This window comes from Hipposideros armiger, unplaced genomic scaffold (genome assembly GCF_001890085.2).
Source record: "Hipposideros armiger isolate ML-2016 unplaced genomic scaffold, ASM189008v1 scaffold_219, whole genome shotgun sequence".
Lineage (NCBI taxonomy): Eukaryota > Metazoa > Chordata > Mammalia > Chiroptera > Hipposideridae > Hipposideros > Hipposideros armiger.
In genome coordinates, this window is record NW_017731569.1 from 405,063 (window position 1) to 431,137 (window position 26,075).

General features: G+C 38.1%; 1 protein-coding gene across 2 annotated transcripts in view; it reads left to right on the forward strand.

Annotated features, from left to right (window-relative positions):
- OBI1 (ORC ubiquitin ligase 1) overlaps positions 1–26,075 on the forward strand; it is a 41,738-nt gene that overhangs the window by 8,404 nt on the left and 7,259 nt on the right. For both annotated transcript variants that reach the window (XM_019654323.1, XM_019654324.1), the window contains 4 exons: positions 3,055–3,190; positions 5,337–5,428; positions 8,332–8,580; positions 12,067–12,155. In XM_019654323.1, the coding sequence (XP_019509868.1) occupies positions 3,055–3,190; positions 5,337–5,428; positions 8,332–8,580; positions 12,067–12,155 (566 nt within the window). The remainder of the gene's footprint in view (positions 1–3,054; positions 3,191–5,336; positions 5,429–8,331; positions 8,581–12,066; positions 12,156–26,075) is intronic.

Below are 26,075 nucleotides of genomic sequence, written 5' to 3' on the forward strand. Positions count from 1 at the left end.
GCTCTTAACCATCGCGCCACTCGGCCGGCCCACGCCCTCCACTTTTTTAGAAGCCAGTCCCAAGCCCGGGTTGTTCCTGTACTTCTGACTAATGGACTCTAAATCAGAGGTTGCCATGACGCCCTCCTCAGGGTTCAATTAATTTGTTAGAACAGCTTGCGGAACTAAAGAAAACCCATTTACCTATTAGATTACCGATTTATTACATGGAATGTTAAAGAATCTGAATCAGTAGCCAGAAGAAGGACATAGGGTGAGGACTCAGACCGAGGAATCTGACCTCTTGGAGCTTGGGGCCTGGCACAGGGGCACGTGGACGCAGTCTGGATCTCTAACATGGGAGCTCTCCAAAAGAGGGCCAGCAGCTGTCCTTTGAGGTTGTTGTTTTTTTTTAAAGATTCTATTGGGGAATTGGGGAGGGGAACAGCCAAGTTGTGCTTCCGTCTTCATTGTGGAGGGCGCCAGTCTCCATCTGGCTGCCCGTCGGCAGCTCGTGGCCTCTTAACTCAATGTGCTGTGTTACAATCTTAGTTGCGGGTGGGCGTAACCCACCATCCCATGTGGGAGTCGAACCAGCAGCCTTGTTGTTAAGAGCTCACGCTGTATCCACTGATCCATCTGGACGGCAGCTCAGCTCAAGGTGCCGAGTTCAGACTTAGTTGCAGGTGGGCATAGCCCACCATTGAACAGGCAATCTTGTTGTTATACCAGCTGAGCTATCCTGCCACCTGTTGGCAGCTCATCTCAGGCGCAGCACCACTGGTCCGTGTGGGAATCAAATCAGCAGCCCTGTTGCTCAGAGCTCACGCTCTTAATCCAACTCTTAACCAACTGAGCCACTGCCGGCCCTCCTTTGGGGTTTTTATGGAGGCTTCATTACTAGTCATGATTGACTGAGTCATTGACCATTGGTGATTAATTCAACCTCAAGCCCCTCTCCCCTCCCTGGAAATCTGGGTAGGACTGAAAGTTCCAGTCCTCTAACCATAAAGTTGGCTCCTGCTGGCAACCAGCACCCACCATTGGGTGGAGTCCAAAAGTCACCTCTTTAACAGAGACGTCATTGTTGCTCTCTCATCACTTAGAAAATTCCAAGGATTTGGGAGCTAGAACCTGTGGATGAAGACCAACTATATCTGAGGAATATATGGAATTTAGGTCATCTGAATGACTAAATGGATACAGATATAGATATATAAAATATTTGGCATATGTTTGGTATATATAATATATATATATATATATATATATATATATAATTTCTTATGAATCACAATATCACACTCCATTCACTTCTGACTGTTGGTAGGAATACTTTGGAAGAAGAGTTTAAGAAGCTGTGCTTCATAGTTTTATTTATTTATTTACTTATTTATTTATATCAGTCTTGTCTAATCAGTTGAACTGAATGAATTAGAATTGGTTTCCTCAAGAGGAAGTTTCAGTCCATGTTGAATTATATTCTTTGTTTAGTTTTCTTGTTCATGATCCAGGAAGCATCTAAATGCTTAGAAAGGCAGACTAAGACCAGAGAGCACTTTGTAGTGAAATTTCAACTGCTTGCCTACCTGGCATGGATCGCCATATGTCTGTGATTTCTTTGAGGGTAGGGACCCCTTTAAAATTAATGAATATTCATATTCTGAATATTCACGTACTGAGGTGGACATACAGCCGCACAAGCGTTTTCACTGTGGAAAGCCGTTTGTGGTGGTTCTGTCTCTTTTTTCTCCCTTTGCTTCCTCTGCTTTCCTGTGATCTTCCAGTCCCTAGTGCAGAAGGACTCACCAATAGTATTATTATCATTAGAACAGGAAAATACTGAAAATGCCTATAAACGGTTTTGAGTCCCACAGTAAAACTACCGTGTAAATCAAGTGAAAGCCTAAGCATTTCTGTCTTTTTGTTGTTGTTTCTATTGTTAAATTAGTGCTGTGTGAAGAACATTGTCATTATTCCCTGTCAGGTTCCCCAACTAATTGAATGTTAAGTACTGTCTTAATAGCAATTACTTCATTCGGCAAGCCTTTATTGAGTACCTACTGTGTACTAGGCTGTCTTCTAGGCACCAGGAATTTAGGAATGAAGGAAACTAAGGAAGTTCTTGCCCTCATGGAGCTTTCATTCTAATAGGGGAGATAGAGAATAAATATGTAAATAAATATATAATATCAGGTAGAAAACTTAAACAACTTTTCTATTTTCCCTCTGGGAATATAGATAATAACTGTGTAAACAACCAAAGTACAACATCAGGTGTAAAAACAAAGCAGCTTCTCTTCTGCTTTGTGCCTAGTTAACCCTGAGCAAGCCCCACCTTGGTTTCCTTATTTATAAACTGTATTTACTCTGTTCACTGGGTTATTTAAAAACAAAACAAAAACACACATACACAGAGAAAACGCATGTGGAAGCCCTTTGTAAAATATAAGACTATATAAATGTAAAGTGTTATTAATTTGTACTTGTTTAAATGGAGTCAAAGCTTTGTGTATTTGGTGTATGTCAATATTTATGTCAGCATTGTTTGCTGTTTCGGTTATATACCACTTGAGAGTGGGACTCATATCTTTTAGGGTTGTTTTAGCTTTCATGCCCCTTTGGTTTGGGGGACTTTCTAGTAAGATGTGAATGCTTAACCTTTGGTTGCTGTTGCTCTGTAATATAGCAGAATGAATTGAAGGAAGCATTCAATCATCAGATAGGTGTTAAAGAACCTTCTAATCCTCATTTCATAATTCTAAAATGGAATAATTGAAGGAAAATTGTTCCAGCCTTAGTGGAACAAAATGCATTTTCTCTTTGGCCATGAGTATGGTTTGGAACAAAATAAAACTATCATAATACGTCAAGAGTTTCAGTCTCTATGACACGATATCTCAGCTAGTATCTCTTAAACATAGATAAGAAACAATGTGGTAGCAGCAGCTACTCTGCTTCTAAACTTACTCTGCTGTACTCTAGAGAAGCAATTTGTTTGCTCTTAACTAAACCTACTGGGATTCCAGTTATGACTGTTGCTCTGTATTAAAAGTAATGTTTCTTTTTTCAAAGGTGCGCCAGCCTGTCATATGCATCAACAACCATGTATTTTGTTCAATTTGCATCGATCTGTGGTTGAAGAATAATAGCCAGTGTCCAGCTTGCAGAGTCCCCATCACTCCTGAAAATCCTTGCAAAGAGATTATTGGTAAGGGCCGATTTTATAAACACACAGAAATAGATGTGAAACAGTCTCTAAATAGCGTATATCTAGAAGAAGACCAAAATAGGCAACTTTCAATGATGTTATTTTGCCAATATCACACTGGATGGATTGGTCATTTGTATAATCTATAAGTGGAATAACTGAGGAGCACAAGTCAGTATGAGAAATCTTAGAGCCTCTTGGAACTTATATTCTGGTAGAGGTTGTGATGTAGACCAAAATATTAGTAGTTTAAAGCAGCAGATATTAAAGGCCAAGAAAAGACCCACAGAGTTCAGGCAAGAAGATTCAGCTAGGAACACAGAGAAAGGCTTCATGAAGAGGTGGCCTTTCAGATGGAGATTTAAGGGTGGATAAAATTTCAACTGGTAAAGATTAGAGAAGGCATTTTATGCAGAGGTACTAGCATGAACTAATGTTTAGAGGTAGGAAAACGCAAAGCATGTTGTTGGAAATGATCAGTAGTCTAGTTTGGGTCTGACTACTGAAATAAGACTGAAAGGGTAAATTGAGACTTCAGTGCAGAGAATCTTGAGTAACAGATTAAGCAGGGGCTTGCTCTATGGGTGAGAAGAAGGATGAGGTGGCCATGGTGGTTTTGAGCAAGTGGTATGATCCAAAATATGCTTGAGGAACATTACTCAGGTGATGATACTCAGGTTGGGCTGTAGGGGAGAGACAGGATGTGAGCAGTTTAGGTAGGAGGCACTTGCCTAGGTGAGGGAGAATGTGAGTCTGAATTAAGGGTTAAAAAAGAACATTCAGTGCCATACACTATAGTCTGTCTGGGTAAGGGGGGATAAGAATTGAACTAGAAGATCCTTGAAAAACATTTAAGGAGCTTTTTTAGTGTTGGGTTCTTGTTCTGCTCATATAAGTTATTTCTCTTAGATTTCAAAAATTAAAATGATTTTTGTTTTTGCTTTAGGAAAAATTGAAAGTAAATATATCATTAGCTATGTATAGAAAACACCTTTCAGAAAACTGAAATCATTGTAATAGTCCCAAATTAGGGAAAATAGACTTATGTAAGATTTTCACAATGGAAAGAGAAAGGAAGATACATACTAGAATAAAAGAACTAGTGGGACTTTGGTACTAAGAGATCTGAAGGAGGACTCATTAGCTCCGAGGTTCTTTCTTGGGTGACTGGGTGAAGTCTGATAGAGGAGTAGGTATTTCTCTGCCTGCTGCATACTGCAGTGTTAACCTCTCTGCCTCTAAGTTTTTACCTGTACTGAACTTCACCAAGGAGCCTTTTATTGCAAAATATAAGGTTAGATGATTAAAATAAGAATGTTCTCTCCCAGCTTCTCTTCACATCCCTTTCTGCCTTCATTCATTTATATCTAAGTGATATTTCATAAATTCTTTCACGTGAAATAGTTGATCTATCCTTGCATTTGGATAGGACGCCCTGAAAAAGAACATCTGTATAATGCCTTTGGTATGATGGTGCTAAGAAGTATAAAGAAGGTAACCACAGCATAAGTGAAGAGCTCTCAGGAAAAATTTATTTTGAGTGTGTTTGTGATGAGTCATTACTGGTAGACAATAATGCTGTAATTTATAATCCATTGTAATGAGTTGCTAGAATCAGTGAAAACACACATTGATCTGTTTAGTGTGTTACCAGTAACTAGGTATGTTTGAATGAATATATTGGTTATGATAATATATATCAGAATATATATATTATGTATTATACATACATAATTACATATAAAATATGTATTGATAATATTGATAACATTTTTGTGATTTATTGATTAATATATATAATTGATTTTATCCTTATTTAACAATTATCTGGTATTAAAATTTGCAGTAGTCAAAATGTGATCATTAATAAAATATAGTATTTGTCTTCGTCAACTTTACTACAATAAGATGCATACGTAAGTAAACTCAACATGATATTTTACTGAAGGTATTTCTTATGATGTTATTTGTTATTTATCTTTTCTTAGGGCTGAGATAGAGAAAAGGCCAAGATGGCAGCCCCAAGTATGCATATAATTAGAAATTAAGCGGGAGAACTATGTAAAACAATAATAAAAATGGTTCATTTTTATTTTCGTTCTGCCCAAATGAGAATGAAAGTTACATTTTTTTTTTTTTCCTGTAGGAGGGACCAGTGAAAGTGAACCTATGCTAAGCCATATAGTCCGGAAGCACCTTCGGAAAACGAGACTTGAGTTACTCCACAAAGAATATGAGGTGAATAATAATTAAAATTTAAAATGATGCAATATTGAATTCAAGGTAAAACTGAGCTGTTTAAGTTCCTGGACTTCTTAAATATCCAATGAAATCTTATTTTAATGCCAATTTAAAAATACCTTATTTGATAAATTTTTTTTCTTTTTCTCTTTCTTTTAATTTAAAATTTGTCCACAACAGACACATCATTTTGTAAGTATTTGCTCCCTTAAGAAGTTGGGAGATAAAAGAAACCGTCTTAAAAAAGTCTAACCCCCAAAAGGTATTATGACTGCTCTGCTCTGGTGAATAGTGACTACAGTCCTCATTCTGTGTTTGTTTTTGCCTGTAAATTCACTGATAATTATAACCCTCATCAGTTCTGAAAGTAAACATATTTATGTCGACTACCAGCGAAGAGATTCTTTGCGTAAAATGTGGTATTACCTAATTCTTTTTTTTCATGTAAATTTTTTTTAAAATAAAAATTGTGTATTTTTGAAGTGTATAACGTGATGTTTTGTTATACATATACACAGAGAAATGATTACATCAATCAAGCCAATTAACATGTCCATCTCCTGACATAGTTACTGTGTGTGTGTGTGTGTGTGTGTGTGTGACTGCATGCGCTTGCATGTGTGCATGTGGTAAGAGCAGCTTAAATCTCTCTTAGCAAATTTCCAGGATACAACACAATATTATTAATTATAGTCATCATGCTATATGTTATATCTCTAGACTTATTTATCCTACATAATAACAACGTTGTATCCTCAACCCATCTCTCTCCACTTATCCCACCTCCCCATTTCCCCCACCACCCACCTCTGGTAACCACTGTTTAATTCTCTGCTTCTATGTATTTTACACTTTTTTAGATTTCACAAAGAAGTAAGATCATGCAGTTTTCTTTCTGTGAAGGTGATTTGACATGGTGATGGATTTTTTCCAAATTAGCTTCATGCTGATGGAATACATATACTTATGAATAGTAAACATTAAGCCCAGTTTTCATTTTATGTAGACTAAAGGGGGGATATTACTGATCTCTTCTTTTGATACAAACTATCTTTAAGTTAAACTATATACATGAAAACTACTTCAATTGCCTCAAATTTTTTTTAAATAGAGTAGGGCGTAAATAAATGACTGAATAAATGTTCATTCATATGTGTTTTTCTGCATATATTTGTTTATTCATTAATATATTTCAAATAAAGTGATTTTCTCATTTTATAATGCTATTTAACTTGAAATGTATTATAATTTAAATAGTAAATAGTACTATCTGTGTTAATTCTAAAATGTATTCTTGGGCCAGCCGAGTGGCTCAGTTGGTTAAGAGCTTGCCCAAGAGTGCGAGTTCTGAGCAACAGGGTCACTGGTTTGCTTCCCAGATGGGCCGGCAAGCTGCGCCCTGAGCTGAGCTGCCACTGAGCTGCCAACAGGTGGCAGGATGGCTCAGGTGAGTGCACGTGCTCCTAACAACAAGGCTGGCAGTTCGACTCCCACATGGGATGGTGGCTACACCCACCCACAACTAATTGAACACAGCACCTTGAGCTAAGCAGCGCAACTGGACTTGGAGCTGAGCTACTGCGCCCTCTACAACTAAGACTGAAGGACAACAACTTGGCTGTTCCCCTTCCCCAATTCCCCAACACTGTTCCCCTCCCCCAGTTCCCCAATAAAATCTTTTAAAAATAATAAATAAATAAATAAAATATATTCTTGCGAACTTAATGAATATTTATCATACTTAGGTACTAATCAAATTAATCCTTTAGAAGATCACTGGCATGTTGAGGTACTTGGAGTTTATTTTCTAACAACAGAGTTTTTCAGTCTTAGTTTAAGAAGAAGTACCCATTATAGATGAATAAATAGTATCACAGAAAAGAATTCTAGTCCAAATGTGTAATAATTGGATTTAAGAAAATAAGCAGTTCCAGATGGGGAAATCTAATACTTGGAATAGTCATGGGAGTAACGGAAGAACCAGAATACAGAAAAGTTAAAAATTAACTACAGGTATTATTGTGAAATGGAAAGTGGAAGGAAATGGTATATGGTTTCAACTCTTCAAATATAGAAGCAAAAATACAAATATGAAACAAAACTATAATAGATCACCTTCATCAACACTATTTGTTAATTTTCCTCAGTAAAGCAATTAAACATACCTCAGAATTTTCTTTTGAGGAATCTGTTTCCTTGTTGAATTCATATGACTTGTTTCCTGGATATTTTAAATAGAATCAAAGAGTTGACAGCTTTATTTTTTTTTAAACCACAAACTATCATTGAATTAAATGAAAAAAGCAATGGGAATGCCAGCTTTTATCAGAATCAAAATACATTTTGAGAACTTCAACAGTATGTGACTTTCTACCTACAAAACTATTCTGATGCATAAAGAATCTGTATCTATGGAATTTTTTTTTTGTTTTTTTTTTTTGTTAAGATTTTATTGGGGAATTGGAGCAGGGAAACATTGTGTTTTTCCAGGACCCATCAGCTCCAAGTCAAGTTGTTGTCCTTCAATCTTAGTTGTGGAGGGCGCAAGCTCAACTGCAAGTCCAGTTGCCACTTTCAGTCTAGTTGCAGGGAGGTGGTGGGGGTGGGGGTGCAGCCCACCATCCCATGTGGGAGTGCAACCGGCAACTTTGTTGTTAGGAGCACGTGCTGTCACCAGCTGAGCCATCCGGCTGCCCATTGGCAGCTCAGGCGCAGCTCACTGGCCCATGTGGGAATCGAACCATCAACCCTGTTGATCAGAGCTCACACTCAACCAACTGTATCACCTGGCTGGCCCACAAAATTTTGAGTATATAATTTAAAAACACATCGGCCTCAGGTTAGCTTATGTATGTGCTTAATGTCTGTGCCTACCTAATGGCTTTGTAATGCTTTTTCAGGATGAAATAGATTGTCTGCAGAAAGAGGTAGAAGAACTCAAGAGTAAAAATCTCAGCTTGGAGTCCCAGATCAAGACTATTCTGGATCCTTTAACCTTGATGCAGGGCAACCAAAATGAAGACAAACATCCAGTTGCAGATAATCCAAGTAAAATTGACCCAGAGACGGTAGCAGAGTGGAAGAAAAAACTTAGAACAGCTAATGAAATCTATGAAAAAATGAAAGATGACATAGATAAGTTAAAGGAGGTGAGTTGTGGTTGTTTATAAAATTCTATTATAAGTTTTAAATTTCTGTTATAGTTGTTTTTAAAACTCTGTAATATTGTAATTACCTTCAAAAGTATAAATATCCATATTATCTTGACTCATCATTAGATGATTTGTGGGGGAAGGACGGAATCCCTAGATGAGTATTTATAAGCAATAGGAAAACTTTTTCTCCTTAAATGTCATTAGCTGCCAAGAAATATCAGGTGGTTCCATTTGTGACTATAATTGGAGACTGTATAGTGCTTCTGTATGAGTTTGCATCTTGTAGAAGAGTGACATCAACTTAAAGGATGTGTTTCTATTTCCCCTCTTTGTGGTTTACCTTAATTTTTTTAAGCTTATGTTCGTGACTGCCCTGTATGCATAAAAACAAACACGTATCCATTTCCCTACCTATAAAATGAAAGACTTGTACCATATCTTTTCTAGCACTACCATTCTCTGATTTTTCAGATTGTAAGTAGTTAAAGGCTTAATGAATAATTCTAAGAGAGCTATGAGTAGCCTCTTTAGAGCACTTCATCCAAAAGAATATTGTGGCTTATGAGGCGGGTTCATTTTTTTCAATTCTTCCATCCATCCAACAAAATAGAGAAAGCATAGGTGAAAAAGCCAAACCTCTAGAACAGCGGTTCTCCACCTGTGGGTTGCGACCCCTTTGGGGGTCGAACGACCCTTTCACAGGGGTCGCCTAAGACTATCGGAAAACAAAAAGATATTTACATTACGATTCATAACAGTAGCAAAATTACAGTTATAGAGTAGCAACGAAAATAATTTTATGGTTGGGGGTCACCACAACCTGAGGAACTGTATTAAGGGGTCGCGGCATTAGGAAGGTTGAGAACCGCTGCTCTAGAGTTTTCCAGTCTAGAAAAGGAGATGAGATCCATGCAGTGAGCACTAGAGATATAATCAAGTACTGTATGGCTTTGTTTGCCAAAGGGACCAGCCTTTAGCTTGACTTCAGGTTTATCCACAATGGAGTCCTGTCGTGCTGAATGGAGATCATTTTGTGGTATCCAGTTTACCACAACCCATTCAGCCTATCTGCATTCCCTTAAAATATTGTAACTATACTGAATTATTAAAGCCTGCCTCCTAAAATCATTAATGAGCTCCATATGATACTTTAAAGAAGTACCGCCACATACTGGCCCTCAGATCCTCATTGTGGTTAAGTAGCAGAGAAGTATCTGCAACTTAGTGTAAATACTAAGCCATTTTCACATACCCACATATAAAATAAATGCCATTTGGGCTCAGAAAAAATGCGTTTGTTACGAGTTCGGGGGAATTGAATATTGACGGCCAACATTATTAGCATGTTGGTTTGTCTAAGAAGAGAAAAGGACCCAAAAAGGAAAGCAGCTGGGAAGTTACAGTGTTTATCAATCTGCCATGTGCCGGGGAACTTCCCTTCCTCTTCTGGAGCCATTCAGTGAGGTTCATATGGCCTCCTTTATAGTAATTAAACTTCATTTACATTTTTGGCGTTAAATGCTTCTTAGAGCATGAGGCTTGGTATGAAAACTTGACTCTGGTCTCATAAGGGTGATGTAGGGGATGTATGTAAAGGGAAAATACATAAAGCACAGCTTTTTTTTGCTGTTTTAAAGGTCACATGTTAAATTCAGTACCCAAAGCTACCCTGAGAGCTCAGAATTATTTGAGATATTTAATAAATAAGCCCAATTTGGGTGCCTAGTGATGGTATTAAGTAGTACTAGGCAATAAACTGAGACACAAGTGAATTAAAAAATATTGTTTGCAGGGGCAAAATTTGAATATGAAGGACAAAATAATAACATACTGTAAATTAAATACAGGGGCACAAGATTCAGAATAAAGGATTCCTTAGAATGAGAGAAATGGAGTTTTTTTCTGATGTTTTCAGGACCAGCTGAGTTTTGAACCATTATGAGGCCATGCCCAGTCAGTGTTGAGAATGCAAAATAGCTGAAGACTTCATCACTCTTTTAGATGCAGCAAACAGAACTCTGCCCTTTGTAATCTTGACCCCCCCCCTAACGCTCCTGAATTTGAAAATATCTCCTGATAGTTGAGGAACTAGCCAGCCCATAAAGAGAATATTAGAGAACCCCAGGACTGGTGAGAGACTTTGAAATACAGTGATAACAGTATAGAGGGGATGGGGAAAAGAAATCTCAAACGAGTTTCTAATTTAAGCTTATCATCAGAAAGTGTTCACTAAGTGCCTTCTCTTATGGTGCTATACTTGAGAGCTTAATTCATTGTCTGTGTGTATGAGGAAGTAAATGACTTTTCTTGTATCTTCAGAGGGGCAGTAATGATGTTTATCAGTCACTTAAAGAATTAACCCTCCACAACCCTGGCTGGTGTGCAACCATGAAGATAGGCAGGTACTCAGAGCCCCAAAGGAACCTGCATGAATCTAAGAGTGTTAGGCTTTGTGCCCAGAAGAATGTTCTCTGCCTTGCTTCTCTTGTCATCCTCTTGGGAATTTTTGTGTGGATGGGCAAGTCATATAGTCAAAATTTCTGGAAATTAGTCAAAAACATTGGTCAAAGTTTTGAAATCTGTTTGTAAATCTTGGTTTAAACCTTTCAGTCAACAGTAATTCTTGTGACCCATTACTTTGAATGTTAATGTTCTAGTCAAACAGTGAATTTCTCTTGCCAGGTTGGTGAGATTGACTTGAGAGAGTCTTATATTTATTCAAAATTCAAAAATGCAATGACTAGGGAATTTAAAGGAGGCAGCTTTTAAGAAAACTCTAAAATGTACACACACTACTGTTCAGTCCATCCAGAATCAGTATTGAGCCTCTAGATTTTCTAGCAATTAAGGTTTTGTTAGGTAATTTTTAATTTCTTATAATTACAAAAATAAAGTCAATTTTGGGATTTTTTTTTAAATCAAAAGAGAATCCATAGAATTTATTACAAAATATTAACTCAGTTTTGAGAGTCTCGGAAGTTGTGAGCCAGAGCATTTGGAAAAGCCTTTTGAAGAAAGAAAGCAGGTGGTTTAATCATATTAGATTTGTTATCACTAAAAAGCTATTTTTAAGTAGCAACCAAAAGTCAATCTCAAAGTCAAGAATTAAGTCAGCGTACATTTTGCGAATAATTGCATATGGTATAATGTTATCATGCTTAGAGTATTCAGTTATGTAAAAAAGGGAAAAAAAATGTCATAAGTAGAGTCCCTTAATGACTCTAAGCTAACTAACACAGCTTCGTTTATTTCCCTGGATAGATTTGCAGAGTGCTTGGGGAATATTGATTTAAGATGCTTGGTTGTATTCACAGTTTCACAAGTCACTCCCAGTGGTGATTTGGTTTCTGAAGGCCATGCTCTAGCATTCAGTTTTCTGATGTTATTAGTCTAAAAAAAATACTGATGGCTCATGTCATAGTTTTTACAAGGCACTTTTGTTTTAGCTTGTGCTTAATTATTTTCAACTCTTTTTTTAAGGCAAATAAAAAATTGAAATTGGAAAATGGTGGCCTGGTGAGGGAGAATTTACGACTGAAGGCTGAACTTGATAACAGATCACCCCAGAAGTATGTATTTTGTTCACAGAGCAATGTTTCAGATTTTATTAGTGTTTTAGAATAAGCTGCTATTATTGCATGTGTTCTTCATTTGACTCTTTTTATTGAAGCATGTAGGTTTAAGTAGAATGTCTTGCCTCTAAATGTCAAGTGTATAGTGATGTTATTGAACCTAAAATCTGAGTCTCAATTGAGGCTAATTTTGAAGAAAGGATTTCATTCTTATCCTGTTCCCTTATCTGATTAGCAAGAGGATTGTTTTGTGGTCTAAAACAGGTGAACTTTCACTTGGTTTTACATGTAACTGTTTAATAGAACTAACAAACAGTAGGGCGACTAACATGATGCCCTTTAGAAGTCTTCTGAAATAATCTTAATAATAGTAAACGTTCATATAGTGCTTTCTGTTTGCCCGGCATAGCAGCATGTGATGTAGAACTATTCTTCATTAACGGATGAGGAAATGGAGGCATAGAGAAAGATGAAATTGATTTATCTTAATCTGCACAGCTAATAAATAAGTAGTGGAAATAGGATTTGAACCGAGGTAGTCCAGCCCCAGATTCCATGCTTTGTTCCATTACACTGAAAACCATTATACTTTTACACTACCCATTCTACTAAAAGGCCTAGCTGAGATAGAATTTAAGGCATTAATCATTTATTTTTAGACTGATCTGAATTATACAATTAAGTGATTTTATTCTTCCTTTTATGATGGGGTAATTTTAATTCCATTCCAACCTGAAACTAACAATAAAAAAAATAAAAAAATAAAAAAATAAAAATTCCATTCCAGAATGTAAGAGATTGCAGGAATGACCCACTTAACAGTCTGTTTCAAGTTCTAAGAAACAGTTGAGAGTTAAGAGTTGACTATGGAGAAAAGATGGGATACAGCACTTGAAGTTTTTCTTCTAGGAAAAAAAAATGACAAGTGAGAAGAGAACATGGCCCCCATCCCTCTCTGAGGGGTGGCATATCAGAACTCCATACTTTCTTCCCATCTAACTACTAGACTTCATTTCTTTCTAGTGGAAAAAAACAAGGCAGGCATAAGCAAACAAGGGATATTTATCCTACCAGAAATAGCTCTCTGCTTGTCCTTTGAAAAGGAGAAAATGTGCCTTCAGTAAAACCAAGTGTGGTAACAGGAAATGGTAGAAGTAAACCATAATTACTCAAAACAGAGATAACTAACCAAAAGGAAAAGAAGCATAGCCTTTACTTTTGAATAGTTCCTTCCCCTGTGTTCTCCAACCTCATTTTGCTTTCACTCCAGATAATGTCCTTCTTTGACAAATTAGTGAAATAAACTTAGGAAGTGTTGCTGTTATGTGGTGGTTTTGAATCTCTGCTCTGCGTTTATTGGCAGCTCGCCTTGCCAGTCATAGTAATGCTTGTCCATTAGCCATTTCCCACAGCATGCTGAATGGAACTAAAGCCATTTTGTTTGTAGCTTTTATTTCTTGAAAAGTTGCCCACCACATTTCAGGTTTAATGCCAGCTCCCAGAATGTGTGTTTTTAAATATCCATAGCTCCAGCCTGATAAGTAACTGATGAATCTCACCTGAAAAAACCTGGCCTCTGCCTATTCTACCAAGCAGCCACACTTCTGAATCCCGTATAATTTTGGGATTTGCTATCTTTAACTTCCATTGTTTCTCTTCAAGGGAAGGTGACAGTTTCACTTAAAAAAACGATATTAACTGACCCCTCTTCCAGATCAATTTGCAATGCATTGAGATATTAAATGCATTGCACTTGATTTATAGCCTTGTTTACTCTGCATCACCAAACCCTAGTGGAATTCAGAGAGAAACTGACCACTACTGAAAATACCCAGCTCTGGTTCAACTGAGGAGAGCTTCTATTTGTATTGAAAAGAATATGAAAATTCAGGAGTTTAGAAATACATGCAGGCAAGTAAAAACCATCCATTCTGTTTTATTCCCTTGATTAGGAAGCACCTTGACCAATTATTTTCTCTTGTCTACTTGGTTAGATGTCAAGGAATGCTTTTTATACACATGGCCTTAGTTTCTGATGTACCCTTCAGATTATGCAGGTATATTCTATGAATCATGCAGGAGAGGTTTAAAATTTAGACACTAGAGAGTTTACAAAGGTATATTTGCCAGCTTGGGCTACCATAACAAAATACTACAGATGGGGTAGCTTCAACAAAGAATATTTTCTCACAGCCCTGGAGGCTAAAAGTCGAAGATCAAGGTTCAGCAGTTTCGGTTTCTAGCAAGGACTTTTGGCTTACACCCAGCCAGCCACCCCCTCACTATGTTTTTACGTGTCAGAGAGAGTTGTCTGGTCTCTCTTCCGCTTCTTATAAGGACACCAATCCTATCAGATTAGGGCCTCGTCCTTATGATTTGATGTAACCTTAATTACCTCCTAAAAACCCTGTAAGTATGGTCACATTGAGGGTTAGGGCCTCAGCATATGAATTTGGCAGGTGGGGGGGATACATGGGAAACACAGTTCAGTCCATACTAGAATTTATTTCTTTTCTAGATACTCAAATTAATATCATGCTAGTGTCCCAGTGTTAGACTAACATGTGCTTGGAAAGAGGGGCACTTAAACTTTTACCATGGTCTCAAGTAGACAGTATTGTACAAAAGTAATACATTTCTTAATCTACTTAAAAACAGTGCTGCAGTCTTTTAAAATCTGGATTATCATTTATCTCCTCTGTTACTGTTATTCTAGTCTATCTTTTACCCTCCATTATATCCAGTCTTAAAGTGTACTGGATACTTTTCTTTCCTCAACTTTAACTTAAAAGCCCTTTGGAGCAGTGTGGCAGATATCCTACTAAGGTTTCAATATCCATTCTGTTCCTCGTCGGAAGTTCACTGTGCTAATAGCTAAGCTGGCAATCAGTAAATTTAATCTTTTTCTTTGAATTTATGTAGCCACTTCCTGAATTTTTCTTTCTCTTTTAAAATAAGTTATTTCTCCTGGGAAAAACCATCTGTTTGCTCTTTTAGTTTTCTCCTAACATGGACTCCTAAGAGAATCGGATTTGATATTCAGAACTCAAGGAGTGGTGGTATGTCCTTTAGTTTACAAGGCTGGTATCTGAAGAAAACTCATTCTCCCAGTCAACCCAGAAATATTGAATGTTTATTTACTTAACACTGTACAAGGTGCTTTGAACTATACAAAATAAATACTCTTCCTGACCCCTACAGTAAGTTAGATTTCCTTGCTATATGTAATTTCTTTTACTACCATGTACCTTCCCTTCTTAGCACCTATCATACTTGCTAATAATTAATATTTTGTGTAATTATTTGTTTTATGTCTTCTATTTGAGTTAGGGCTGTAGTTGTATTCACTGTTGTAGCCACTGTATTTCCTAGAGTTCTGGCTCATACTCTGCTCCTGACACATATTTGTTGAGTAAATTAATAAAAAACATAGCCCCTAGGACTACAAGGAAGCAGACAAATCCAGAAAGTGGCGCACTCAGAGGGAAAGGTGACTAGGTTTCTTCGTTAAATCATTGACACAGTGAGAGGGGGAGGCCTGCTTTACAATAAAAAAGAACTAAGAGACATGATAACTAAATGCAGTACAGTTGACCCTTGAACAACATGGGTTTGAACTGCACAGATCCATTTATTATGGATTTTTTTCAATAAATATAGAGTTGGTTCTCCATATACCCTGGGGTTTCACGTCTTGGATTCAGCCAATTGCAGATGGAAAACAGCATTTTCGATGCACAGTTGGGAATCCCTGGATGTGGAGGGCTGACTGTGGGTTGTTCTATACCATTCTATATAAGGAACCCATCCCCCACGGATACCAATGGATGGCAATAGTTAAGTTTGGGGGGTAGTCAAAAGTTTATATAAGGAAATTGCGCATCCACAGATTTTTCAACTGTATGTGGGGGGCCAACATCCCTAACCCCCATGTTGTTCAGGGGTCAACTGTATATGGATCATGTTTAGATATTGATTAATAACAAAAGAAATTTCCACACATTTTTGAGGTAATTATGTAAATTTAAATATGAACTAGATATTAGATTATACCAAGGAATTACTGTTAATTTTGTTTAGGTATTGTAGTTACTTTAAAAAAAAGTATTTCTTTTTTTAATAAATGCATAGTAAAATATGGACTATAAAATATTTTAACAAAAGAAAAAAGGGAGATATATATGTGTGTGTATATATATATATATATATATATATATATATATATAAATGAGGTAAAATCTTGATAATTGTTGAAAGTGGGTGATGAGTATATGAGAGTTTGTATATATTTCTCCCTACTTCTGTTACTGCTTGAACATTTTTGTAATAAAAAAAATCAAAACCAACAAAACATGGTCCCTGCCTCCAGGAAGCTCATAATCTAATGAATTTGAGAGACAAAAATATATGAAACAATGAAATACTGAACAGATACTAAGCCAAATAGCAGAGACTGCAATATGAGTTCAGAGAACGGCAGGTGGGTTGTAGTGATGAGAGTCTTTCTCAGAGAGGTAGGACTTGAACCCAGCTTTAAAGGATGGAGATTTCCTGGGAGAGGAAGGCATTCTGTGCAAGAGGAAAAATGTGAACTGTTAGAAGTACTGTGGTCTCTGCAGCTCCAGTCCCTTCTCTCCACTAACAGCCACATGTCATGCTCAGGAAAGATGGCGGTTTCCCTCTCAAACTCATCAGAGCAGAAGTCCTCTGTGTAATTTGCACATCTCTCTATTGTGACCATCATCACCCTAGTAAATAGCTGGTTGGCATGACTCCACTGCATCCACCACTCTCTGCTCTAAGGACGAAGGCCTGTTCTTAGTCCCCTATTTAGTGGGGAATGCCAACAGTGTCACAACTTCATATGGTAAGAAACAACAAGAATGGGAAGGGAAGACTTAAGTATTGCATTTTTCATATTCCTAAGTTCCTGTGGCTTCAGTTACTATTCCTAAACTGTTCAGAAAATATGGATATAATTGTCCTTGATAGAGTTAGGAGTTTGTTAGTGATTTTTTAGCTTAAAGAGGTATGAGGAATTTACTCGTAAAGCATTTGAAAGTTCCATACCCTCTCTCCAAGTTCTCTCCCTTCAGTTGTGCCATTTTTTTGCTCTTGGAATGATAAGCAGAGTTTGTTCCATGTTGTCAGCTATGACGAAGCTTTAGCAGAGCAGTTTTTTCACTCAGCGACTAACTCACCTTAATAGCATAGGGTATAAAACTTTATAGGTCATATATATCAAACTTGGTTATAATTGGATTAATGGCTTTCCTTTCTATAAATATGTATTCAGGAATGTTATGTATTCTAGTCATTGTGTCTTTAGTGAGATCTATGGGTTTGATAATGTCTCCTTGCATGCAGCAGCTCTTTTATTGCACAGCAACCCCAAGGCTTGTCAGTATGGACCAATCTTCACCCATTCCCCGGCTCCTTCCGGGGAAAGATAAAGGTTCCAGATACTCGTTGGACAGTCAGCAGTATTCCTTGTTACTAACATATGAAAAGACGTGCCCTGACGAAGAAAGAATAGACTTCATAGATTAGGGTCTGGCTTTCTTCCCTTTTTGCTGTTTATTTGTGTTCCTTGAGCTATCTCATCTATTCCCATGGCTTTAATAATAAGTTACCTGTATGTCAAAGATTACAAAAGAAAATTTAAATCTCTGGCCTCGCCTTTTCTTCTGAAATATGGATTCGTGCTCCCATCTGTTTACTTTATAGCTTCGCCTGAAATCCTATACCTTAAATTTAGAGCAAAGAGGTTAAATACAGTCATGTGCTGCATAACATTGTTTAAGTCAATGACGGACCATATATACAACAGTGGTCCCATAAAATTACAATGGAATTGAAAAATTCCTATCGCTCATGACTTCATAGCTATTGTGACATAGCATAGCACATTAATCACATGTTTGCGATGATGCTGATGTAAACAAACCTACTGCGCTGCCAGCTGTTTAAAAGTATTGCACATACAATTACAGCAGAGGGCTATACCATCTAGGTTTGTGTAAGTGTGCTCTATGGTGTGCACACAAGGATGCAATCTGCCTAACATCTCATTTCTCAGAACATGTCCCCATCTTAGGTGGTGAATGACTGTGCAGTAGCCACCACCACCCTCCCCACCTACAGTTTTGCTTTCCACAGTTTTAGTTACCTGTGGTCAATAGCGATCCAAAAATATTACATGGAAAATTCCAGAAATAAACAATTCATAAGTTTTAAATTGCGTGCCGTTCTTAGTAACGTGATGAAATCTCATGCTGTCCAGCTCCCTCTTGCCCAGGAACTGACTCATCCCTTTGTCCAGCATACACAGCATGGATATACTCCCCATCTCTTAATCACTTAGTAGCTATCTTGGTTATCAGGTCATTTGTGGCAGTATAGCAATACTTGCATTCAGGAACCTTTGCTTTACTTAATAATGAACCCAAAGCCATTCACATAAACTTTATTGCAGTATATTTATTATAGTTATAATTGTTCTATTTTATTATTAGTTATTGTTAATCTTTTACTGTGCCTAATTTATAAATTAAACTTTATGATAGACATGTATGTTTGGGAAAAAACACAGTATATATAGGATTTGGTATTATCCGTGGTTTCAGGCACCCACCAGGGGTCTTGGAACGCATCCCCTAAGATAAGGGGGACTACTGTAAAGGCTTAGCCTGGAGACAGAATACCTGGATGCAAGTTTCCCTGCTTTTGCTTTGGCCCATCTTCCCCTACCCAGTTCATTCATTTTCACCGTACTCAAAGTTGCCTTTTTATAACATGTAAATTAAGTTTAAATCTCCTACCTAAAACTCTGCGGTGTCTTCCTGAAATAAAGTTCAGATCCTTCACAAGCTAGTCTATGCTTGCCTGTTCTTCTTCATCTCACTCCCATTCCCCCAGCTCATCCTGCTCTAACTATACTGGCTTTCTTCTGTTTCTAAATCATGCTAGACATCTCCCCTCTGCTTCGAATGTTGCCAGGCATCCTAGGACTGAACTCTGGCTTTGTTTATTTACTACCTCTGTGATTTGGGGAAAGATATTTAACCTTTCTGTATCTCAGTTTTTGTCTTTTGTGAAATGGGGACAATAGTACTACCTACCTTGTAGTAGTGAAAATTAAATGAATAAAAACTTGGAGCCCATGGTTAATGCTCATTGTTACAGTATTGTCTTCTTAGCCCTTATATCTGTCTTCAATTATCTTGTTCATTTCATTGCTTGACTTGTTTTTTGTCTGTCTCCTTCATTCTAAACTTTAAACTCCACAAGGGTAAGGACCTAGCTATTATCTCCTTCACTTGCAAAACCCCAGCACCTGAAAGGCTCCTGATAAATATATGTTGAATAATTAATAGATAATAACATCCAATAAATAACCTCTTGGAGCCATCGTTTCTTTAAAATGTGGATAATGTGGTATTGTGAGGTTTAAAGGAAATGATTTTGTCTTTTGCATGATACGTAGCACAAAGAACTGGTAGCTATGTGTGTGTAAATAATTGTATCCGTTTCCATCCCACTCAAAAGATTGCTTATTCTCTTGCTTTGTTCCTATTCTCAATGGCTTCTCTGTTCATCTGTTGCCTGAATAAAAACCTCAGTCTTCCCATGTTTCTCCACCCCTGCTCATCCCACACCTAATTGTTCAGTATGCTCTATGTATCCTACCTCTTAAATACCTTTGAAATCCATCTTCTTCTCATTCCCACTAGTTTAGATCCACATGATTTCATGCTTAGCCTATTTTAACAACCTTCCTGCTTGCTCTTCTTTTCCACTCTCAACCCTGAGCATCTGCTTTATTGTTGCCTCAATTCTAGAATATAAATTTGATCATCTCACTCTCCTGCTAAATAACCTTTGGTGATTCCCCATTGCCTGTAAATTAAAACCCAGATTCCTTAGTATCATATATGGGAGGCTCCTTACTAATGTGACTTAGGTTTGGCCTTCTCCAGCCTCTGCTTTCTTGCACTCTGCTTTGGCTACGCTGAATTTCTCATGTTGTGACATGACTTTGTATGTCTGCTCATGCCTTTTCCTTTTCCTTTCCTGGTCCCCTCCATTAGCCTCTCCTTTTTATTCTGCCTGGTGCATTCCCAGCCATCCTTTGAGATGTAGCCTGGTTGTGTCTTTATCTGTAAGGCTCTCCATGATTTCCCTAGACAGAGGGAACACCATCCTCTTGTTCTTCCCATTGCTCTGTCATATTGTTTTAACACATTGAGGATGGGGCATTGTAATATAGAGATTACATTATCTCTATATCTGCGTCACTGATCCACAGTGTGTTAAGGACCACATGTATACTGACCAGTTCCATGCCTGTCACGCTCAGTTAACCTGCCAAGCTCCTTGGAGCTAAGATGTAGCTTTAAAAATGCATGCGTATGTACATCTATATAAAACCAGGTACGCGTGCATGCATGTGCCTCCCCTGGGGCGTGGCAGAAAGAAGGAGTTCTGATACTCCAACACTGGCCTGCCACTGTGGGGGAACTGACCAGGGAATTAAGGCTTTGAGCTTTCTTGAAACTCAAAGTACAAAAGGTTTGAGGGCAAGAAATCAGATTCCTGTCATTTTCTCCAAATTAGTTGAGCAGAAGGATTTCCTGATGTTTTCCTAAGCTGTGCTAGAGACTGGGAGTTAGAAGGGGAAGGCAGTCGGTGCTGTTAGGGTTTGCCTGGCTCCCACACAAGGCTTCTTGTCTGAGTCTCCTCCCCTGAACTGGGTGTCCTGCCCTTCCCTGCCTCTGTGCTGACTGCGCTGTGGACCCTTCCCCTTCCACAGGCCTGCTCCTTCCTAAGCTGTGTTTTAAGCCAGGCCTGTATCGCTGGGACGACTCCTGGCTTTCGACTTCCTCGGCAGCACCTCTGGTCTTGCTTGCCTTGCCTGTTGTCCCTCCTTGACCTATTCTGGCCTTTTTTGTTTCTAGTGATTCTGCTCTGACAAATGCCATGATTCCTGGTATTTGACCCCAGCCTGATCCAATGAGTGATTCTGCTGTGCCCTTTGGTTTTCCCGGAAGGGGAACTTGTAGACTGTCAGGGGAACCTGATCATACCCTGGGGCCAGACTGTGACAGCCAGGTGTGCTCAGGCCCCTCAGCTGCCTGAGGGGCCCTTCTCTGGATAGACAGCTAATTGGGGGTGGACAGTTACTGCAGTTTTCTGTCAGCTTGTCTTTAGTGTATTGATAAGATATCTTAGGAGCCTGCAGTACATGCTAATGACCGAGCAACTGGGTTGTCAGGAAGATTATGAACCGCTTGAGAACAAGGATAATGTCTTCTACTCCTTTTGTTTCCCTTCTTCATAGCCCCTCAGCATACATTAGTCCTCGGTCACTGTTATCTGAGTAATAATTACAGGGTGGCTGGATCACAGTTTTTAGTTTTGTTTTATTTTGTTTCATATCGTTCCTCATGCTGAGAGAGATTGATTTAACTATAGAGAAAAATATATTGATAGGTCCAGAGATTTTAAAGTATGCTTTTTTTCAACAACCCATAGTTGTACTCTTTTACACTACTGAGATTTTGTTGTTAAGATTATTCTATTTTGGGAAAAAGTGTAAGTCCTTTATTCCTCTTGGAACTGTAAAATGATATGAAGTAGCATACCTTAAGGTCCTCTCCTTCCATGAAAGATTAGGATCCCCATTGATGTCATGTAAACAAAGTTGATCTTTCCTTTCAGGCAGAAAATGAAGACATTTCTGAGACTGAAATGAAATATATTTATCAAATAGAATGGAATTTATTCCACAGTAAAAACAGTAGTTCACCTTCACAAGCAGTGAGTATATCCATATGGGCAGCCCTTTAAGAGACTTACCACAAAAGGGAGCCTGTTCCTCCTCAATTGCCACCTGCTGCCCAACACTCGGGTTGTTTCTATTAAGGATTTCCAGGGATCTCAGCAAGAATTCTCAACACCACAATTTTGACTACAAATGCCTGGTTAGTGTAATAAAATAAACATACATACACATAAAACTTCCCTTAAATTGTGTTATAATATGAGCCACTATTTTTAAACTCCGCTCTCCATTTGAAAGCTTGCAAAACAAACTCTACCTTAATTTTTAAATAGTACTTTTGGGAGGTTAGAGGGAGGAGAAATGGCCTCAAGGGCCTCGATTCTTTGTCTGTTTCTACTGTCTATGTGACCTTTGTCTTGAAGAGGGGAAATTGTGGCTTTTTAAAAATTATTCTTGGGCCGGCCGAGTGGCACGTTGCTTAAGAGCTGGCTTGGGATGCCAGAGGGCCCCGGTTCGGATCCCACATATGAGGGCCAGTGACACTGCCCTCCACAGCTAAGATGCTGAACAACANACAGCTAAGATGCTGAACAACAGCTCAACCTGGAGCTGGGCTGCCGTGAGTCTCCGGCAACGGCGTAGGCTGCAGTGGGTTGCCACGGGCTACCGTGTGTAGCCAGCAGCCAGCATGAGTGGCCAGCAGCCGCTATGAGCGGCCATCCAGAAACCGGCAACTGATCTGCCTCGCCCGGGAAGAGCACAGTGATGGTGCCAACTTGGGCCAGTGAAGCAACGTCCTCCACAACTAGACTGAAGAACAAAAGAACAGCAACTTGTCTGTTCCCCTTCCCACAATTCCCCAGTGCTATTCGCATCCCCCAATTCCCCAATTTAAAAAAAAAAAATCTTTAAAAAAAACCAACTATTCTTGCAAATAATGAAGCACTTTGTTTTATGATTAAACTAAGATGCAGCATAACATGGCTTGCATTTTTTCCCCTCTCCTCTGTATTAGACCCTGAAACAAGTACCAATGTGATGATTAGGCTCTAAAATTTTGTATTTAAATTTTTGCATATTTCACATAAATAGCAGTGTTTCCTTGTAGTTGAAGACACCTGCTGATTGTGCATGAGGTATACAAGATGATCACGTATACTTTCTATACTTAGCACACTTAAAGATGGAGCTTTCAGTTCATAGCTCTGGTTCAGATTTCGTCTTCATATCTCATTAAAATAACCACCCTCTTTGGGTTGGCATTTGCCAGGGTGATCTGTCTGTGCTGTAGTTTTCTGCAAGGCTGCTATAAAATAGTGATCTTTGGAAGTTTAAAAATATTCTTGAGCTTCTGTCTAAAACATAGTAGGTGTTTGATAAATATTTATCAACTTTGTGAATACATATCTGTACATCTTCCCACATCTTGTTTTCTTATTTTCTCTACATGTTTCTATTAGCAATGTACTAATAAATATTGCAACACTGCTAGTCCCTTGACTGTGTATACAGACTTTGTACTCAGTAAATCTAGCTTGCATTTTGTACCATTACATTGTATAAATAGGTGCTGATATTACTTATAAAGGGATCTCATGTTCAAACACTTCATATGGGTTCAAACATGGTGTTTGGACTGAAAGACTTCAATTCAAAGCCTTTTCCTGCTGCTCACTTTCTGTATAACCTTGAATAAAAGACAACCTTTTTTTTTCTTCTTTTTTTTAAAATTTTATTGGGGAACAGCCATGGTCATTGGTTACACATTGCTTTCATGCTACAATGGCATAGCTGACCCTTTTAAGGAGGGCACAGCTCACAGCGGTCCATGTGGGGGATCAAACCGGCAACCTTGGTGTTATCAGCACCATGCTCTAACCAACTGAGCTAACCAGTCACCCCAAGAGACAACCTTCAAAGCTTCCCGTTTCTCATCTTTAAAACAAAAATAACACATCTTGCTTCATAAAGTTGACATGACAATTAAATTAGGTAATATAGCAAGAATATAGTAATGTGCTTGACACAAGTAAACACTCAATAAGTTGTGGCTTCTGCTGTTATTACTGTCATCATTGTCAATTGTTGTCTTTTAGGCTACTGTTAAAGTTGTTACCCATACTCTTGGTAGGTTCCATCCCAAAAGTTCACTTTCCCTTTTGTTTTATTATGGGCCAGGGAACAAAAATTTTATATTGAGTCTTCAGTAGGGAAGAATTTCTTCCTGTTCTCTCTCAATATGCCTCATGTTATTTAATATATTTTTGTGGAACCAACTTGTGTGACTAAGATTGGCCGTAGACAGCACATTTATGATTAACAAATTCTGTAGGAATGTAGCATGTTCATAACTGAGTGTTTAACTTTAAAAAGAAAAAGCTCGCTTGAGGAAGCCCTGCAAGGCCAGAGGCTCAGCAGCAGATAAAAATGTATAGGCCATTTGCAAAACTTCCTTAGTAGTTTAAAGACAGGTGCTCCCCCACCTGTGTATCTTGACATATACACAAGGATGAGATAGATATGAATAATGCACAAACAACTCATTGGAAGCAGGTGAGAGAGAAAGGCCCACACCACCAAATATAGTTTTGAGCTCCCTGCAGTCCTGGTTCTCTCTGTCCTCTTTCCCCAAAATATGCCCCTCTGCCCACATTGCGCACAGCACACATGGCAGAGCACAGCACTAGGCCCTCTTTTTGTCACTCCTATCAAAACTCAGGTTCCTGAGGAGCTCATATTACAAGCTACTAACAAGTCAAAATGAGGAGTTTGCAAACTGAAGGCATCGCTAACTAGTGGGTTATGCTTTAGGAGAAAATACTTATAAAAGGGAAAGAAACAATGGAAAGTTCTTCCATCTGAAACTCTACCTCTCCTCCATGTTTAAAATAAAGAAGATACTTTCCTACTATCTCTGAAAGTCCAAGAATGAGAAGATACACAACTACAGCTATGTAGAAGGCAACTTTACAGTAAAATCCACTCTGTATGAATGAGTCATTCTTAGGGTAAGTGTGGCAGTTCTTGTAAAAATAATTTTGAGACCCACATAAGTTTACTTGGTTTTCTCACATACCAACCCCTAGGTAATCCTGTGCTTGCTTCGGCAGCACATATCCTAAAGTTGGGAATCTTCACTTTGCATGGTTATGTAGGACCATAAAAATGACCATTCAAGCTAAAACCACACAAAGCAATCTTAATCAATGGGAAAAATGTAATTGTTCTATAACCTATAACAATTTTTGTCAAAACAGTAACTCTCTTACTGTCAGTTATAAATGTGCATGAAAATGAAAAAAATAGTAAAACTAATATTTAGTATGCTAATATTTATGTAGTACAGTTTAGAGCATTGAGAATTAAAGTGTTTTATTTCTTTGTGACAAACTTATGGAGAATAATCTGACTAGTGCTTGCCACCTGATCATATAACTTATGATAGGAAGCTCTAGCATTTTTTCTAACGCCTTAACGAACTGTCACACTCCTAAGATTGCATCAGCTTGCAGCATTTTATCCTTTGTGCTTTCAAAGTTGTGAAATATCTCCATATTGCTTTAATGTGAAGTTTTTTGCCAGCCTGTCTCTTCCTCTAGACAGCTTTATCCTTTTCATCACAATCACTTTCCTCATTTATGTCAGTAAGTTTGCCTCTCCCAAATTCCTCTGGCATAATCTAGGGTCTCACGAATGGTAATTTCAACATTCCCATCATCAGCTATTCTTCTATAACTACATTTACATTTGATTCTAATTTCACTTCTAACATTAATCACTTTTCATTTTTGCTGCATCTTCATCTCTGGTGGCTAATTGTCCACTTTTGTAAAATATCACATGCAGCACAACTCCATGTTTCACTGTGTGTGAACTGTAGAACAGATGCACAATGTCTGGTCACTTTCAGACTTTGAAAGAAATGACATGATTGGCCACTGGTCACCATGAACATCTGTTATTTATGTAGTGTTTTGTGAACTGAAAAGCTAGCGGTGAAGTTTTCACCTTCTGCAGTTACTCACAGTTAATGTGGTAAATTTAAACCATGTTGTTAAGTGACTGGCGTTAGTTAATTAAACTGTGGTAACTGAAATGTGTGCATAACAGAACCAAGTACAGCCAGGACATCA